Raw genomic sequence first — 19,935 nt, forward strand, 5'->3', positions numbered from 1 at the left:
GGTCGGCCGATCGATGACTCGGCGCGCAACGGCCCTGCCTGAGAGTGCGGGCACAGTGCGCAGGCGCCGAGATGCGGCAGCTCCCTGGCGTCCCAGTCTTTCCTCGGCGGTAGCTGGGACTCCCTGTATTTGCTCCCTGTGTGCATGGAACAACGGTAGCGCAGACAGGGATGCTGCAGACAGACAATACAGTCGCCACTCCCCAGGACCAAGTGTCACCCCATTTCTTCTGTGGCCCGCAGCTCCAGCGGCATCTGCTCTGAGAAGCCCTAGGTTAATCCTTAGGCTTGGCCGGGCGCGGTGGTTCACGCTTGTAATCCCAGCACTTTGGGAGGCCGAGGCGGGTGGATCGCTTGAGCCCAGGAGTTCGAGATCAGCCTGGGCAACATGGTGAGACCCCCCATCTCTACAAAAAAGACAAGAAATTACTCAGGCGTGGTAGCGCCTGCCTGTGATCCCAGCTACTTGGGTGGCTGAGGCAGGAGGGCCGATTGAGCCCGGAGGTTGAGGCCTCAGTGAGCTGTGATCGCACCACTGCACCTCAGCCTAGTTCCACAGAACGAGACCCTGTCTCAAAAAAAGTAGAACTATTTGTAGCCAGTAATCTATGTTCGACAGTTTATTAGAACTCTATTGCTGCGTAACAATCACCCCAACGTTTAACGCAATAAACATTTGTTGTCCCAGAGGTTTTAGAGGTCAGGGATTTGGGGATACGTGGCTGAGTGGTTCTGTCTCCAGGTCTCCCATGAGATTACAGTCAAAGTGTAGGCCAGGGCAGCAGTTATTGATTAGGGCCGGAGGATCGGCCTCCAGGATGGCACACTCATGACTGTTGGCCGGAGACCTGTTTTTCACCACGTGAACCTCCCCATAGGGCTGTTTGAGTGTCCCCATGACATGGCAGCTGGTCTCCCTCAGAGCAGGTGATCCCAGAGAGACCAAGGCATAAGCCACAATGTCTTTTATGACCTAGCTCCAGAGGTCACATATGGCTTTTGTCATATTTACAAACCAACCCTCTGTGTGAGGGGATCCACCCGAAGGTATGAATGCCAACAGACAGGGATCGCTGCAGGCCATCCTGGAGGCTGGCTACCAGAGAGGATCTAATTAATGATAACTTAGATGAGAGAGAGTATCAAGTTTCATCCTTGTATGATAACCATAGTCCAAATCCTTAGAGTCAAATAAAGTTTCTCCCAATAGGTGGCAGCACTTGTCCACATCCTGCCCTCGATTCTGCAAGTAAATATGTATTGATTGCCTGCTTTTTGACAGGTAACCCCACATGCCGGAGACTCAGAGACCAAAAAGACATGTTTCTGTCCATGCAAAGTTTACAGTTGAGTGAATCAGCTCTTGCAGTAGAGTGTAAAAAGTGTCTGCTTTATGACAGACATACAGACCTGAGGATTGGAGTTGTTAGAAATGTTTGTTTTTTTTGATGTCGTAAAGAAACAGCACTTGAATATAAATTTAATTTTTTTAGCAAGGCCGTTTTTACTTTTTGTGGAAAGGGTATACTCGCCGGTTTTGTCACGAGAGCGCACTGAACAAAAGAGACAGGTCGTTTATAACCTGACGCATCCACTTTACTGCTGTGTCTGGTTTTTATTGGCTGGAACGGGACTTTATATTTTGTATTTGTCTTGATTGGCTAGTAATTTAGAACTTTTTAAAAGAGGCAAAGGCAGAGGAGAACAAAAGAAGGAGGAAGTAACTTGTGGAATGTTGAGAAAGGTAAAAACCCCTTTAAATAAGGAAGAGGAACAGGCTGTGACTTAATGTTTGTTTGGACTAGTGTAAGTAGGTTAGGGCAAATATTTAGCCTAAATTGTGGGAGTTCAGAACATAAAGTACATTGACTTTTTTATTATGGCGAGCAGATATTTAAGAATGTTACCACAGGTCTTTGAATAAATTTTGGTTTTAAGAGTGTACATAGAGGTTTGCCGTGCCCATAGAATTCTTTAGTAGTGAGCAACGAGGAATGGTGCCAGGACCAGGTTGACTCTGTGTGAACAGAGTGATGGACAGCACAGATACATCCCAGATAAAGAAGAGCCTTGGGCTAAGCACAGGGTTTGGGACATATTCTAGAATGTATGGGAAGCCGCTAGACAGTTTGTAGCAGGGGGTCTTTACTATCAGGGTTCTTAAGTAGAAGCTGACTCTGGCTCAGCAGAAAAGGTGTGTATTAAAAGGATGCTGTATAGCTCAGGGAATTCTAGGGAGGATGCAGAAGTGGCCCCAGGCTAAGCTTCCAAGAATGAAGCTCAGAACCAAGCTGAAAACTGGCCTGATAAGGAAACTACTATGACTGGGATTGCTACTGGAGGAAACCGCCATCACAACTGCTGGGACGCACTGGGGAATGGCTGCCACTGCCGCTGTTAACATCAAATCCCATATGCTTTTGCAGCCTCCTACATAATGCCAAACTTCCAAAAGAGCCTGTTTCCTTTTCCCTCGCTCACTTCCACATCAAAAGCTCATAGGGGTGTCTGATTGAGGAAGTCTGAGCCCCACACCTGAGTCCTGGCTACAAAGGAGACTGGGAATTTGGGGTCTGAAATCCTCCTCGGGGAGGCAAGACGTAGAATATTGGAATTTCCTCCCGAAAAAGGGAAGGCTATTCAAAAGATGGTAGGAAGCCTTGAATCTGACAGGTGTACACTAACTACTAGGGGCAGGCTCAGATCTGTAATGTGAATCTATCACTAGAGATTTTGATAGGATGTGGGGGATAGATAGGGTTTCTCAACTTCAGCACTATTGACATTTTGGACCACTTAAGTCTTCGTTGCAAGAGGCAGTTCTGTGCATAGAATGTTTAGCAGCATCCATGGTCTCTATCCACAAAATGCAGGTAGAACACTCTCTCTCCCCAGTTGTAAGAACCAAAGATGCCAAATATTCCCTGGGAGGAAAAACCACCTTGAGAACCACTGGATTAGAGACCAGCTCTGTCTCTATAGAAGATTTTTTTAAAAATCATCCGAGCATGGTGGTCCCAGCTAACTAGGGAGGCTGAGGCGGGAGAATGCTGGAGCCTGGGAGGTTGAGGCTGCAGTGAGCCGTGATCACACCACTACACTCCAGCTTGGGTGACAGAGTGAGACCCTATCTCAAAAAATTAAAATTAGAAATAAAAAGAGGGAGAGAGAGGGACAAAGTTTGGGTGGGGGGTGCAGTAAGAATTTTCCCAATTTGATCTGTAAACTTCAGTAATTATTTGAATCTTTTATCACAAGAATGTGTTCACGTATTTATTGGATACTTAAGAAAAATGTTATTAGGAATATTAGCATCTGATCATAGTGAGGAATGCTGTTTTCTGCTGCAAGGGCTAGATAGAATACTTGAATATACTTTATTTCAGTGGCTCTCAACTGTGGCGACTGCCTGACAGGAGACATTTGGGTAGGAAGTTGTGGTGCTACTGGCATCTAATAGGTAGTGGTAGGGATGCTGCTAAACGTTCTTTTATTTATTTATTTATTTGTTTGTTTGTTTGTTTGTTTATTTTTGAGGCGGAGTCTTGCTCTGTTGCCCAGGCTGGAGTGTGGTGGCACAGTCTCAGCTCACTGCAACCTCCACCTCCAGGGTACAAGCCATTCTCCTGCCTCAGCCTCCCAAGTAGCTGGGATTACAGGTGTGTGCCACCCTTCCCAGCTCGTTTTTGGATTTGTAGTAGAGACAAGTCTTTACCTCATTGGCCAGCCTTGTCTCGAATTCCTGACCTCGAGTGATCCACCTGCCTTAGCCTCTCAAAGTGCTGGGATTACAGGCATGAGCCACTGCGCCTGGCGTGCTAAACATTATATAATAGACAGGACAGCCCCCTACAACCAAGAATTGTGTAGCTCAAAATGCCAGCAGGACCGAAGTAGGGAAATCCTGGTCTACTTGAATTGGACTCACACCACTGATTCCCAAATGTTTCAGAGTAATATCACACTGTCTTGTTTGTTTGGTTCCATAATACCCTTCATATCTCAAAAAGTCATACATATATGCATTTAAATTTTAGCATGAATTTAAATTCATTTTGAACTGCAATAATATAATGTGACTCCCTTCTAGATAACTAGTTAACAATGGAAGGAACCGACGTGAGTAGGTTCATTTGTCAAAACCAAGAGAGCATCACCGCTCTAAATGGTTCCAGAGCATGGCTGGTGTGAGGAGTCACAGTCTACGTCAGTCATTGATGTCCACCCAGAAATATCATTACACAGACATCAATGGAGTGTGTGGCCTGGGACAGAGCGGGGACAAGAGGAGGAGCTACTGCTGGGTGATAGGATGATTCTGCCAGACTTCTCCCCAGCCCTCCCAGGGTGAACTGTAGGATGACTCATTACCTCCAGAGCCACATGAACTCCAGGCAGCTGCTTCTGGTTAGAAATCAACTAGTTATTTCAAACAAACACATAAATCTGTGCTGTGCAGATTCAATTAGCAGCTCAGAAAACCAGATGGGTTGCCTAGCAACAGCATCCTTCCCTCTTCCCACCTTCTGCATACCCTGGGTTGTGGGTTGCCCTTTAGTGACCTTCCTAAAAGGGCAGCATAGTATAGTGGTAAAAAGGCAGATCCTTGAAAACGGAACACCTGGGTCCTGAATCCTGGCTCCACAACTTACCAGCTGTAATGTCTAAGCTTAGGCAAGTTGTCCCACCTAGCAAATGGAAATAACATTAGTTCCTTATACAGTCTTGAAAAGAGTATTTAGTGAATTGATATATGGATGGTGCCCAGAACAAAACAAACACTCAATAAATGTTAGCTCTTATTTTTCTCTACCCTATGTATCCTTCTTTAGGGTTTCCTTTTAACTAGATTTCACCAACACAAATATTGGGGGCAATAAGGGATTGGAACTCACAATGTCTTTTGCCCCAAGACTGCCTTATGTGGCGCCTCCCTCCATATCCACATAATCCCTCTTCCCTCCCACTTTTGTCTCCTACCAAGAATAATATAATTTGTCCTCCAATTTCAAAAATGTTTGATCTTCAGTTAGCTCTTTCTATATGGTTACAGCTCAGACATTCTAGAAACCAAGAACGGGGATGCTCAGTTCCCTAACACTGTCTCTTGACATCTCGCCTTAATGAACCAGTATTTCTACCTAGTTATTTATGATTTTTCTTTTGGAGTCTTAATTAAGAGTGTTCCCCGATCTACAAAGACAAACACACTGTCAGCTATTTGACAGTGTAATAATTAATCTTGCATTTTAGATTGCCATCGTGAGTAGGCTGAAGAAGCAGGCATTGCCAGCAAATCTTATGTTAAATATGGAAAGCTAAAATAAACAGTGAAACTGGATAGGGTGCTGCTGGCTTTTGTTGTTGATATTTTTAAAGATGAATTTGGCAAAAGTGCCCTAAACAGCTAATTAGGAAGGCTAATTAGCTGATTTCTAAGGCCTCTTCCAAATAAAAGACAACAGACTAGCTACACTCTCTTCTTAGATCTTTGTTTCCTAGGCTCTAATTATTTGAGCCCCTTTTTCAAAAATTATTCTGTCCTAAGGCTGGGTATGGTGGCTCATGCCTGTAATCCCAGCACTTTGGGAGGCCAAGTCGGGTGGATCACAAGGTCAGGAATTGGAGAACAGCCTGGCCAACATTGCAAAACACCATCTCTACCAAAAATTAAAAAATTAGCCAGGTGTGGTGGTGGCACCTATAATCCCAGTTACTCAGGATTTAGTGAATTCATATATGGATGGTGCCCAAAACATAACAAACACTCAATAAATGTTAGCTCTTATTTTTCTCTACTCTAGATATCCTTCTTTAGGGTTTCCTTTTAAACAGATTTGAGGCAGGAGAATTGCTTGAACCCAGGAGGAAGAGGTTGCAGTGAGCCGAGATCGTGCCACTGCACTCCAGCCTGGACAACAGAGTGAGACTCCGTTTCAAAAAAAAAAAAAAGTATTCTATGTCCCATGTGAGCTGTACTGTTATTTACTATTTTCCCCATAAATCAACCCACTTCCTAAAATGTATATAAACTCATTTAAAACGGAAAAGTTATATAAAGGGGAAACTTTTTAAATGTCCAAATAGAGGGTAACTGTAAAAAGTAAATACCATGAAAACTGAACTTTGTATACTTCTTAAAAACAAAACTGGTTTAAGATATCTTTGTAATTATTGACTTCAAATAAAAATAGATGAAATGCATCTAATTTATTGACACTGTGTGAAAACAGCGTAGGTGCCGCCTCGTCTAATTTAATTCTCACAGTGGCTCTTCAAAGTAAATGTGAGCTCCACTTTTAGAGGTGATGGCTCTGAGACCTGGAAGTGAAGTAAATTGTTCAAGGACCCAGAGTTGGAATGGGTAGCGCAGGTCCAGGTCCAGGGCAGGCGAGAGTCCTCAGGACTGCAGGGCGAATCTCTACACCTTGCACTGTCTCTCCTCATCATTCTCATCCAAGCCGTCCTCCCCCTTCTATCTTGTGGCAGACTCCTGGAATACACTGCAATGATTCGGGGGTTTCACCAAAGATATGGTTAGACTTTCAGGTCTTTTGTAACAGGAAGAAAAAGTATCTGCATCAGGAAAGATACTGTTATTTTACAGTTGTTGGGTTTTTTGTTTTTGTTTTGTTCTGTTTTGTTTTTGAGATGGACGCTCTGTCGCCCAGGCTGGAGTGCAGTGGTGCGATCTCGGCTCCCTGCAAGCTCCTCCTCCCGGACTCATGCCACTCTCCTGCCTCAGCCTCCCGAGTAGCCTAGCCGGGACTACAGGCGCCCGCCACCACGCCTGGCTAATTTTTTGTGTTTTTAGTAGAGACAGGGCTTCACCATGTTAGCCAGGATGGTCTCGATCTCTTGACCTCGTGATCTGCCCGCTTCAGCCTCCCAAAATGCTGGGATTTCAGGCCTGAGCCGCCGTGCCTGGCCAGTTGTTGGCTTCTTTCTATAACAGAGAAAAGGAATTGAGAATGAGCAGGGGATGGGCCGGGCAGGGACCAGACAGTGAAGGTGGTAGCCAGGGAAGAAGATGGAGCCAAGAAGCTGCTTTGGAGAGGAGAGAAATGAAAGGGGAGACCTAGGACCCTGGAGAAAGACAGAGAGAGAGGCGGCGGGGGAGGAAATTGATGTTGCCACTCGGGAAAATAGTGAGGAAAAGGTAGAAAGATGCAGAGGTGTTTTGTGATTTCTTTTTTTCCATGTAGTGCTTGTGATGTTGTCCTTGGTCTTCCGTATTGTCCTTCGTCTTCCATGTCTAGCTCTGTATTTTTTCTAAGGCACAGTACAATTTCAAGAGTTTCTCTGCATAGCGCCTGAAATCATCTTCCACACCTTCAGTAGCACATTCACGTGGGAAGCTGCCTCTGATGATCTCATTCATTTCTATGGCTTTAACTCCACCTTTTGGATGATGACTTAGACATTCGTATTTCCAGTTGACCTCTTCCCTGAACTCTGCCCACCTGACATCACCATTTAGATGTCGAATACCATAACTTCTGCCCCACTCCATTTCAGACAAACTGGCTCACCTTTGCAGTTCCCTCCACCTTTTCCTTTCAGCACTTTGCCTGCCTGGTTTCCAAGGGTCAGATCTCAGCTCAAATATCACCTCCTCAGAGACGCCCACCAGAGCATCCTGATGAAATAAGCCCATCTCCCCCAGGTGCATTGCTCTACCAATTACAAAACCACCTTACCAACGACATTCCCTTATTTCCTTCATAGTACATGTCACAATTTATACATTTTTGTTTATTTTATTGTTTGCTTACTTATTTTGTCTCCATCAACTAAAACATAAACTCCTTGTGGACAAAGATTTCGTCTGTTTTGCTGAAGAGAACTTTGCACATTGTTAGGTGCTCAGTAAATCTGTTGATTGAATGAATGGATTCATCTATGATGACTGACAATAAATGATTCCATGAACAGTGTCTCTACACTGTATCATTATTGATACGGCCACATGCTAATGAGTAGAATTTCACAGCAGTTGACAGTTTTAATAGCACATTCTCACATGTTATTATGTTTTTCTTCACCAGAACCTATCAAGGAAGTTACTATTTCTATACCCACTTTACCCTAAGGAAACTCGGTTCAAATCAGTAAATATAACTCAAGGTATAACTCCGCTGAAAAGCTGTGAGAGGTATGGACAATGCCAAGTGAAAGCATCTGTGGTTCCTTCCAGACTGACTTATCATCCTGATTTTCCCAGGACTATCCTGGTTTTAGTACTGAAAATCCTGCATTCTGGGGGAAACCAGGACAGTTAGTCACCCTGTCTTACCCAGAAAAGTGTAGATAAGTCATAAGAACTTCAGGCAATCAGGCTGGGTGCGGTGGCTCATGCCTGTATTCCCAGCATTTTGGGAGGCCGAGGCAGGCTGATCACTTGAGGTCAGGAGTTCGAGACCAGCCTGGACAACATGGTGAAACCCCGTCACTACTAACAATACAAAAATTAGCCAAGCTTGGTGGTGTACACCTGTAATTCCAGCTACTCAGGGGTCTAAGGCATAAGAATCGCTTAAACCCTGGAGGCAGAGGTTGTAGTGAGCCAAGATCACGCCACTGCACTCCAGCCTCGGTGAGACTGTCTAAAAAAAAAAAAAAAAAGAACTTCATACAATCAAATCCCTGGCCATCTAAAATACATGAATGGCCGGGCATGATAGCTCATATCTGTAATCCCAGCACTTATGAGGCCAATGCGGGTGGATCACTTGAGGTCAGGAGCTGGAGACCAGCCTGACCAATATGGTGAAACCCTGTCTGTACTAAAAATACAAAAAATTAGCTGCGCGTGGTAGTGCACTCCTGTAATCCCAGCTACTAGGGAGGCTGAGGCAGGAGAATTGTTTGAATCCAGGGGGCATAGGTTGCAGTGAGCCAAGATCACTCCACTGCACTCCAGCCTGGGTGACAGAGCGAGACTCTATCTCAAAAAATAAATAAATAAAAATAAAAATAAATTAAACACATTAACTAAAATGCATTTATCGGAGATGAGAGTAGCGTTGGGGTTTGGAATCTAAAAATGTTAAGTTGCGTAATAGTTGATGAACCCATCCACCCAACTTACGTTTAAGGAGTGCTGGAACAGGAAGTCATTAACAACATTCTGAAAAGGAGCGGACGGACACTGAGAGATGCCAACTGAGGTCCTACCCTGAATGATAAAGATGGTAACTAGGTCAGCCCGATTGTCAAGCCTCATGCTTTCAGACTGAATCTGATGATCCACCACAAGTCCCAAAGGTATTCTGGGCAGTAGCAGAGCCATCCACTGCAGGCACCCTGACCAGAAGGAACCAGCTTATGATTCCAGACAGGAAAATTCTTCCTCTTCCAATTCAGTTTAACACCGTTTGCAATCATTTTGGTAAAGTAGCCATCACAATTTCACAAGCTGTGTGTGTGTGTGTGTGTGTGTGCTTGTGTGTGTGTGTGTGTGTGTATTTTGCAGGAAGATAATTATTGCATAGGTGGCATTGTCTGTTCATCTAGGTAGATACTGTAGTGTTCATTCATGCCATTGGGTAATTGTAGTGAAGCAATTATGTATCACATTTTGAAAGAGGCATTAAAAAAATTCACCACTGAGATGAGTCAGACTTAATTATCTTGGCTTTTCAGCAGCTGAGTTTAAGGCGCAAGGTGGAGAACACATCAGCTTCAAAGGCAGAGGGAATTGAAGGTGCTCTCCAGCTTTGGATACTTCCTCGGCTTGAGGTAAGAATCATGAACAAACTTCGTGTCTCTGCCAGCCACGATCTCCAAACTGGAGATGTCCCAGATTTGGTAGGACACTTTAAACAGGCAGCTACCATATATCCTGGGTTATTATTATTGTCTGCCTAGAATTTTCTGTATCTTTGTTTGTGTGATGTCCCACCTGGAGGCTTCTTAGGCAAAAAGCTTTAGTGAAAACTAAACAGCCATAAGAAAGAGAAAAGAGTTGGTTTAAACCACCTACTTAGTTTTGTATCGTGGAACGAGGTTAAGAGGGTTGCTCAGTGATCTGGACTTATTTTTGTCTCCATTTCAGTGGGGAACCCAGCACAGTGGCAGAAAATTCTATCTTGTCTCTCAAAATCAGCATGGTTTTTGAGAGGACTAAGGAGTTGTTATAATCTCTGTGTTTTCAAGGCAGGTCTTGAAGCACATCAGTGACCTAGATCCTGCCAGAGCAAAACTAGCCACCCAGTTGCCTGGACTGTTGGACTTGTTGGTGTTAGGCACAGAGTTTTGGGGAAAAGATGTGGTGTGAATTCTCAAGGTCCTTGTCATTAGAGATGTTGCTATAAAACTAGATGTGAGGACTGGATCCCTTGAAATATTCCGCCCATATTCCGGAGCTATCGATTTAGACTTCTTAGGTACAGTCATTTTGTCTTAATCAATATGTTGGAATATCCTTCTCGTCTAGACTTCTTTAAACCTGTCAAACTTAATTTTTCAACCTGCACCTCTGTTTTGAAGGCTACGTTTTACTCATTCATTACTCCCTTAATCAGTTTCTCCAGAGTCAGTCAAAGCTCTTGCCAAGGAGCAGTAGTAGTAGGCCCATCTGCGAGTTTCAGGTGTTTCCTAAACTGGACTGGCATTTTCTTATTCCTAGTTGTCAGGATGACTCACACAAGGACCATTTAATTTAAGAGTATTATTCTGACTGTATATTTGTATAGAAAAATAATGACTACTGAGATTTTGAATCTTGGAAAGAAGCAATGCCCCAGAAGCAACAAAATAGATAACTTGCTAGCAGGGTTTTTAAGTGATCTTGGATCCTAGTAACAGGCAGCTAGCCCTGCCTGCACTTGTCAGCCAAATTACTTAACCTTTTAGTAGTCATCACCTTGCTTGACAAGGTTCCTTTCCTCCCCTGCCCACAAGTTATCATCCTAACTGAACAATTCAACCAAAAGTTAGGTACAATTCACCCCTTCACACCCCAGTAATTTATTTCACTCACAAAATTTCTAGAGGAAAAATACGTTTTCCTGTCTGCAATGGTAGATTCCTGGATCTCCATCAAAGTGTACCACTTCAGAAACTTTTTTTAACCAAAAAGGGAAAACAGGTTTTACTGCTGGCAGGGAATTTAAAACTCTAGTTGTGTCCGAGAAAATAAGAAGGGATTTGCACTGTGATGCTTGAACGTTTCTAGATGCTTATTGAATTTTTCCACCTTGAAAATGGCGTCAAGCAACTTCTATTTAAAATTCCCAGATGAAAATGAAAGCCCTAGCATATATAGAGTCATTCAATAAAAATAAATTCATCAACACTAGAATTAGGAACCAGAAGAACAAGGTTGGGTTCCCAGGTGCCTCACTTACTGTGGGATCCTGGACGAGTCATCAGATTCTCTAAGCCTCCACGTCCACGTGTCTAAAATGGGAGTAAGATAATAATAACATCTACTTCAAACAAGTGTGAGTTTTGTAAAGGGTAAAGAAATAAAAATTTATTATTTTAGTTGTTATTCCATTCACAAGTAATATCTCTTCTTTGGTTTATTATGTTCTTTTTCACTGTGGAAATGGAGAGCTCTATATTAAAAATATGGTGGTTTGTTTTTTCCTCTATTTTCCTAACCATTTGTAGAACCCTTCTTAGTTAACTGGAATCTTTTAAGTCACTCAGTTGATCAGTTAGCACATATTAATTGGGGTTCTTCCATGTGCCAGGCAGAGATATCATGTCTGCCTTAATTTGTACACAATCTAATAGGTACAAACATTTTGGTCTTAACATTCTTTCCCATTGCTTTCCATTGCTATGAAAATATTTTGTTTTTTTTTGTTTGTTTGTTTGTTTGTTTTTTGAGACGAAGTCTCGCTCTGTCGCCAGACTGGAGTGCAGTGGCACAATCTCGGCTTACTACAAGCTCCGCCTCCCGGGTTCAAGCGATTCTCCTACCTCAGCCTCCTGCATAGCTGGGACTACAGGCGGGCGCCACCATGCCTGGCTAATTTTTGTATTTTTAGTAGAGACGGTTTCACCGTGTTAGCCAGGATGGCCTCGATCTCTTGACCTTATGATCTGCCCGCTTTGGCCTCCCAAAGTGCTGGGATTATAGGCGTGAGCCACCGCACCTGGCCTATTTTGCTCTTTTAAAACAAAAATCTCTCTAATGTCTATCTTGGCATAACACACTCATTTACAATTTTTAGCCAGCAGTGATATTAGCAAGACTGCTTTTCAGTTTGGCCTCGCCATATGTTAAAATGTGGAAATGCTTCTATACCAGTTGGTCAGTAGCCACTAACCTGAGTCCCAGAAGTGTTCTCCTCACTCACATAATTCATCTCTACTTATCCCCCTTTCCAGGACACCTTGACTAACCCCCAAGGGCAACTAAAGGATCAAGAAAGGCCCAGCACAGCAGAAGACCAACTGGACCTAGCAACTGCAGGAGGTACGTGCATCCATTCAGAGTGTTAAGATGCTGTTACTGTCACTCTGCCTTCCAGGACTTGGAGGGCTTTACACCCCCTTATCCCACTCACCACATTTCCTCCAACCTTCAGATCACTCATTGCTTGGCCAGAGATCGTCTTCTCCTACCCAAATCCCTTCCCCTCGGCTCTCAACCCTCCCATTTCCCTGTGCTTCCCTTAGTGCTGTCTGCACTCTGACCATCCTCAAGTGATCCTTTCTTAGCTCTGCTCCCAACACTGCTGCCCAGGTTCCTTCTGTAGCTTGTCCTGTAGAACCCAAACCAACTCTTCAGGGCGGAAATATCACACTGGATTCATAAGGCCATATCAGTGGTAAAATATTGAAATGCCTTAACAGCTAAGGGTAAGAAGCCATTACTCTGAGTGTCCCCCTCCTATTCCCAGTGCCCCCAACTACTCTGGCCCCTCCTGCAAGACATCCCCTGTCCTCCCCAAGATCTGGCACTCAACTTCCTGGCCCCTGCTCCAGGAACGTGGCCAACATCTGTTTTGATGGATGCCTGCAGTTTACTAGTACATAAATACTTTGTTTACCATCTCTGTGAAGAAGTGTAATACATGATAGAGTAAGGTAAGGGATATTCCTTCATTTATTATATTCATCAATTCGTTCTACCAACACTTAACAGTCACTCACTCTATCCCAGGTACTGAGCCAGACCTAGGACCTCCAAACCAGATGCAGTCTCTGCCTTCATGTACTTATATTCTGGCAGGGAAGGCAAATAATAAACCAAAGAAGAAACACACACACATAAAAAAACACACACACATAAAAAACACACACATAAAAAATATATATTTTTATCAAGGGTTCAAGAGGAAATGAAATTAGCTCAGAGAAGTCATAAATGGCTTTAGAAAGAAGACAGTGTTTTAAATGGGCCTTAGGGATATGCAGGGTTTCTGCAGACGTAGGTGGAGGGGAAAAACATAGGCAATAGCATTAGGCAGAAAACATGGCATGTGTTTAAGGACCAGTAGTTCAGTTTGGCTGGATGGTGGGGTGTAGAGGGGGCTCCTGGGAGATCAGGTGAGGGATGTAATTAGGTTGACCCAGCCAGCCTTCTCAGACCTGAAGATGAACTTATGCACAGACAGGTTAAGACCTTGTTTCTAAACCTTTTGGCCTCCAGCAAAATACCCACATGAGCATTCACTAATCTGAGCACAGGCCCCCTGTATAAGTTGGGGAATTTTTGCACTAGACAAAATTCCAGCCCAATGAGTACATAGGATAGCCCTTCCACCTCCCACCCAGCTGCGTACACTGGTGTGGGGTTTTCCTAAAATGCTTTCCACTGGCTCTACTTTGTGCCAAGAGGCTGGCATCTCTCCAGAGGGGCACCTTTTCCCATTTCACACAAAAGCCCAAAATAGGCTAGCAGTGGCCTTGCCTGGACACTTCCATCCCTAATCAGACTTCTCTGTTCTTATCAAGTAAATTCTCTAGAAATTCCCTTTGTCTACATTGCCCCACTCCCACCTCCATGGCCTCGCCTTAAAGCCTACCCACCCCCCGTAATCAAACCTCTCACCTACTTTGGCCAAGTGCTCCACCTCTTACAATGACCTCTTTTCCTTCACCCAGGGTGTGCCTGAATCCTAGTCCTCTCTGAATCCTTACTTGGCCACCTGGCCGGACCCTACCCTCTGTCTAAACACATGGCCTTCACAGTTTCCTCTTTTATTTTATTTTGAGACAGGATCTTGCTCTGTTGCCCAAGCTGGAGTGCAGTGGCATGATCACAGTTCACTGCAGCCTCCACCTCCCAGACTCAAGCAATTCTCCCACCTCACCCTCCCAAGTTGCTGGGACTACAGGTGTGCATCACCACCCTCAGCTAATTTTTTATTTTTATTTTTTATTTTTTTGAGATGGAGTCTCGCTCTGTCGTCCAGGCTGGAGTGCAGTGGCACGATCTCAGCTCACTGCAAGCTCCGCCTCCCAGGTTCACGCCATTCTCCTGACTCAGCCTCCCGAGTAGCTGGGACTACAAGCGCCCACCACCACACTCAGCTAATTTTTTGTATTTTTAGTAGAGATGGGATTTCACTGTGTTAGCCAGGATGGTCTCGATCTCCTGACCTCATGATCTGCCTGCCTCAGCCTCCCAAAGTGCTGGGATTACAGGCGTAGGCCAACACGCCCGGCCTAATTTTTTATTTTTTGTAGACATGGGGTCCTGCCATGTTCCCCAGACTGGTCTCAAACTCCTGGGCTCAAGCAGTCCTCCTGCCTTGGCCTCCCAACGTGCTGGTATTATAGGCATGAGCCACCACACCTGGCCTACTTCTTCCTCTCTGACCTCATCCACAAGGTCACCTTCCTGGGCCTTCCTTGATTTGTTTCATGTTTGTGTGTTAGCACAGTGGTACCTGCCACCTGTGAATCTTTTGCATGTGTAAATGCAGCAGTGATAGCTTACCCAGATTGTAACTTCCAAACTAGAAACAAGGCCTGTGAATGCATTACTCACTTGATTTTCATTAAAAGAAACCCAAATTACTGCTGCTGTTGGGGGCCTGTGCTTCATCTCTCAAGAAAATGTGATGGCATTAATTTGTTTGGTCTATTCAACAAACTTACATTAATCATTCATGTATGCCAGGTATGGGTGATATAATGGTAAAGAAGATGTGGTCCCTCTCTGCAGAGAATGTTTATTTAACCAAAAATTTGTTGTGTGCCTACTATGTGCCAGGTATTGTACTGGACTCCAGAGTTATCGAAGTAAGACACAATCCCCATGACAAAGGGATAGACAAGTAAAAAGACAGTCACAATACCAGATGGTGTATACTAAGATCAAGGGCTTCCCCAGATGCTGGAGAACCCATAAGGCACACATGGCCCAATTCAAAGCTTGTGAAAGAGACTTCATTCATTCATTCATTCAGTCTGTCATTCAGTAGTTCCCTAATGGCTGCTGTGTGCCACTTGCTATTCAGGGTGCTGAAGTGACGAAGTCCTTCCCCACGAAGCCTAAAAATTCCAGTAGAGGAGACAGACAATACACACATCAGTAACTGGATACTACACTAGATGACGATAAGTGCTTTGGAGAAAATAAAGCAATGGTGGTCATAACAACAGGGCCACAGGGAAAGTGTCCGTGTTCTGCATAGAGAGGCTAGGAAAGACTTTGCTGAGATGACACTTGAGGAGGTATCTGAAGAAGTGCAAGACCTGGTTCTTTGAGGAAGATTAGGCCAGGAAGAGAGGAGAGCAAATACAAAGATCCTGGCATACAGGCTACTTAGATCATTAAAGAAAGATCAAGTTAGCCAGTGATGCTGGGACCATGAGAGCCAGGTGTATGTGTTAAGGACAGAGGTCAGTGAAGAAGTAGAGGCACAGGGTCATTCCATCAGCTACAAGGCCCTCTACACCTTGTAGCTGATGAAATGACTTTGGCGTTTACACTAAGATGGGGAACCACTGAAGGGTTTTAATGGGGGTGGGGAGTAACATGATCTAACTTTCATTTTAAGAGACTCACTCTGGCTGTGATGTGGAGAATGGCCAGAAAGGAGCAATGGCCAAAGCAGGGAGACCAGTAAGGAGGCTATCACAAAAATCTATGTGAAATGGTACTGGCTTGAACCAGGGTGAGAGGAGGAGTCCTGCCTGCAAACAGACAACATGGTGTGTCAGATGTTCTAATGGATGCATATGCATTGTGTAAAGTGTGGTGGGATCCCAGAGGAGAGTGTGATGAGCCCAGGGTAAAATGACTTGGTGAGGGAAGTTTTCACAGAGAGGGACATGGAGCTGGCCCTGAAGGATGCAGATTCACCACTAGTCTGTGAAAAGCGTAGGTCAGGGGCCATGTGTAGGTCAACACTACACCCTCAGCACCTAGAACACATTCTGGTGTGTTCAATAAATGATTGCTGAATGAATGGATGGATGGTTGGGAGAGTGGTTCAATAAATGATTGCTGAATGAATGGATGGATGGTTGGGAGAGTGGATAGGTGGGTGGATGGATGGATGGATGGAAGGATAGATGGATGGATGGATGGATGGATGGATGGATGGATGGATGGATGGATGAATGGATGGATTGAATTCTGGAAGTAAACAATAAAAATGAGAAAACCTAGAAATGTTGGATTTCATTGACCAAAGAGAAAGTCAAGGATAATAAAGGAACCATAACTGTTGGTTAATTTCAGATGTGTACAAAGACAATCCCAGTCCTCTGGGGATGTTTCCTCCTGTGGCATCTCTGCCTCTCATCCTCTCAGACCATTTACCCTGGAATCAAGGCAAGGATTACTCAGAGGGCACTTGACTATGGTGAGTTGGATGCTTTCAGAAGCCAGACCTCAGGCCCACTAGGTGGGGTCTGTGACCCAAACTCAACAGCTCATAACTTGGGCTGTCTCCTGACTGAGACAAGCTCTACTGTGGGGTGATCCAGTACCTTATGCAGAAACTCCTAAGATGGCTGAGAAGAAAGTGCTGCCTAAAAAAGAGTCAACTTGATGGGAGGAGTGTCCAAACACAGCGCAGTAAGTAAGGGACAGTGAAGCTATGTAACTTGCAGAGTCACACAAGCTATTCAGTGGGAAAGTTGGGATTCGAACCTAAGCTCTCTGGTAGTATCTATCTTCACACTGTTTATATCTATCTTTGCATCACCATATTGCAGTATTTTTTTCTGGCATTTTAGAGGATAAAACCTGCTCTTTGTCATCCCCAACAGGGATAGAATAACTGGAAAGGAACTTAAACTGCAAAATAAGGGATAAAGGCAGTATTTCCTCCTTGAAAAGGGTGAAAGTAAATGTTCTTCATTAACTATGGAAGTTACTTTTCTCAAGCTCTTTAATGTGGGAAAGGTCTCCTTTCCCCAGTGAGCTCAGAGAAATGTGTTCTGTGATGCTTCCATACAAAGAAGCTGATGGGTTATTCCAGGATGAAACAAAAGCAGTGGTTAGTAACTTTTTAAAAATATCAGGAGAAATCTGGTGAAAATGTAGATTCTCTCCCCCCCAAAATGAGACACATATGCACACACAAGTCACCCACAGTTTTTTATTAGAATTTCAGGTGGTTCAGGAGTTTCCTACAGCCCATGAACCTCAGGCCAAAAATTCTTGAGCTTAAAGAATCTGAAACGAAAGAAGAGTGTAGAATAACCTTCTGGAACTGTCCATAGCACACAGATTCTGGAGCCAAAGTGTCTGAATTTGACCACTGGCTCCCCCAGTTCTTAGCTATATGATTTGGGCAACAGTGAACTTCTCTGAGGCTCAGGGTCTTACTCTACTGCCCAGGCTAGAGTACAACGGTGCAATCATGGCTTACTGCAGCCTCAATCTCCAGGACCAAGCAATCCTTCCAACTCAGCATCCTGAGTCACTGGTACTATAGGCATGCACCATTATGCCCAGCTAATTTTTAATTAATCTTTTTTTTTTTTTTTTTTTTTTTTTTTTTTTTTTTTTTTTTGTAGAGACAGGGTCTTAGTGTTTCCCAGGCTGGTTTCAAACTCCTGGGCTCAAGCGATCCTCCCACCTCAACCTCCCAAAGTGCTGGGATTACAGGCATGAGCTACTGCTCCTGGCCTGAAGAAAATGTTATACTTTTCTTCTCACACTGTCCTGTGATAAAACTCTCTAGTCCTCCCGACATAATGAAAATTTCTCATGGTCTTGGACAAGTTCCTTAGCCTCTCTGAGAACCAGAGTTTTCATCTGTAAACCAGGGACAATAATACCCACTTTGTGGGGTTGCCGTTTTCTAGGTTATCTAAGGGCTTGTCTTACTGAATAAATTGTATTTGTGTGGTTAATGTTATTATGTTGTTATTATCTTTGTCATTATCAACAGATACTTTCTTGTTTCCTTCACAGGTGTTCAAGCTGGAATGGAGATAATTGAGCGAATGCTAAAAGAAAAGAACCTCCCAGATTTAAGGGGTTCTGAGTCTCTTGAATTTCTAAAGGTTGATTACGTAAACTACAATTTTTCAAAGTAAGTAAAAGAGAAGAGCATTTTGCCTCTTATAAGAAACTCAAAGGAAACAGTGAAGGAATCCTATGGAAGCCCCGCAATTTCATCAGAATCCAGCCTTCTTATCTTTTTCTGTTCTGCTATCCTTAGCTCTGGTTTCTATTCTCAAGTTTGCCTCATGGCTCAATATGGCCACTGCAGTTCCAGCCATCAAATCATGTTTCAGATAGCTAAAAGGAGGAAGAGACAAGGGCAAAGGGGTTCTTAAAAGCTGAGTCAGTCTTCTTTATTAATGAGTTTTTCTGAAGCTCTACCCTAATAAGATCCTGCCTAACCAACAATAGACAGAGCTTAATTATATGGCCACATTTATTAGCAAGGGAGACTGGAAAACTAGTTTTCCAACCAAACAACTTTATCATTCCCAATAAAATCAGGGATGTTTAGGGAAGAAAGTGAATTGGAAGTTCAGACAGCAACTGACAATCTCTGCCATAGTCTCCAGCAAAAGCCCCAAAGGCCGTATAAGGAGAGGGTAGCTTTGTCCATCTGGAGCTGAGTCTTAAAGGTCAAGGGAGAGTCAAGCTTTTCTAAGGGGTTCTCTGTGTGACTGTGATTCACAATTTGCCCCAATTGTTAAAGATTTTAACAATCCAGTGATAATTCCCTGCTCTCCGACCCTTTGAAGTGATCATTCCCCTGCTGTCAAAGATAAAACCAAGAGGGTTGTTGTGTTTTTTTTTGAGATGAGATGGAGTCTTGCTCTATCGCCCAGGCTGGAGTGCAGTGGTGCTATCTCGGCTCACTGCAAGCTCCACCCCCGGGTTCATGCCATTCTCCTGCCTCAGCCTCCCGAGTAGCTGGGACTACAGGCACCTGCCACCACGCCCGGCTAATGTTTTTTTGTATTTTTAGTAGAGACACGGTTTCACCCTGTTAGCCAGGATGGTCTCGATCTCCTGACCTAGTGATCCATTACCCTTGGCCTCCCAAAGTGCTGGGATTACAGGCGTGAGCCAACACACCCAGCCCAAAACCAAGAGGTTTTGACAACAAGGAAGAGAGATGGTGACTTAGGGAAAGTTCCTGGCTAATGCTCTGGTCTGTATAAAGTTAGCCATTCAATAAGTATTTATTGAGCACCTACTACATACCAAGCCTTGTCCTAGGAATAGGGGATATTAGGCTGGCCGCAGTGGCTCACACCTGTAATCCCAACACTTTGGGAGGCCGAGGTGGGAGGATCACTTGAGCTCAGGAGTTTGAGACCAGCCTGGGCAACATGGCGAAAACCCATCTCTACCAAAAATACAAAAAAATTAGCTGGGCATGATGGCGCACACCTGTAGTCCCAGTGACATGGGAGGCTGAGGTGAAAGGATCACTGGAGCCCCAGAGGTCAAGGTTGCAGTGAGCCATGATTGCGCCACTGCACTCCAGCCTAGACAGAGTGAGACCCTGTCTCAAACAAAGAAAGCAATAGGGGATATTGT

The 19,935-nt window shown here is 44.2% G+C and overlaps 1 protein-coding gene across 2 annotated transcripts in view; it reads left to right on the forward strand.

Annotated features, from left to right (window-relative positions):
- Window positions 1-100: 100 nt before the first annotated feature.
- The window catches only part of BPIFC (BPI fold containing family C), a 60,644-nt gene continuing 40,809 nt past the window's right edge, over window positions 101-19,935 (forward strand). The window contains exons 1-5 of one of the 2 annotated variants that reach the window (XM_050745867.1): window positions 101-390; window positions 9,645-9,740; window positions 12,345-12,432; window positions 16,657-16,780; window positions 18,343-18,463. In XM_050745867.1, coding sequence (XP_050601824.1) covers window positions 16,657-16,780; window positions 18,343-18,463 — 245 coding nt within the window. In that variant the 5' untranslated portion in view covers window positions 101-390; window positions 9,645-9,740; window positions 12,345-12,432. Of the gene's footprint in view, window positions 391-8,216; window positions 9,741-12,344; window positions 12,433-16,656; window positions 16,781-18,342; window positions 18,464-19,935 lie in introns of those variants that run through there. The other variant, XM_050745868.1, reaches the window with a different exon arrangement.

This window comes from Macaca thibetana, chromosome 10 (genome assembly GCF_024542745.1).
Source record: "Macaca thibetana thibetana isolate TM-01 chromosome 10, ASM2454274v1, whole genome shotgun sequence".
Classification (NCBI taxonomy): Eukaryota; Metazoa; Chordata; class Mammalia; order Primates; family Cercopithecidae; genus Macaca; species Macaca thibetana.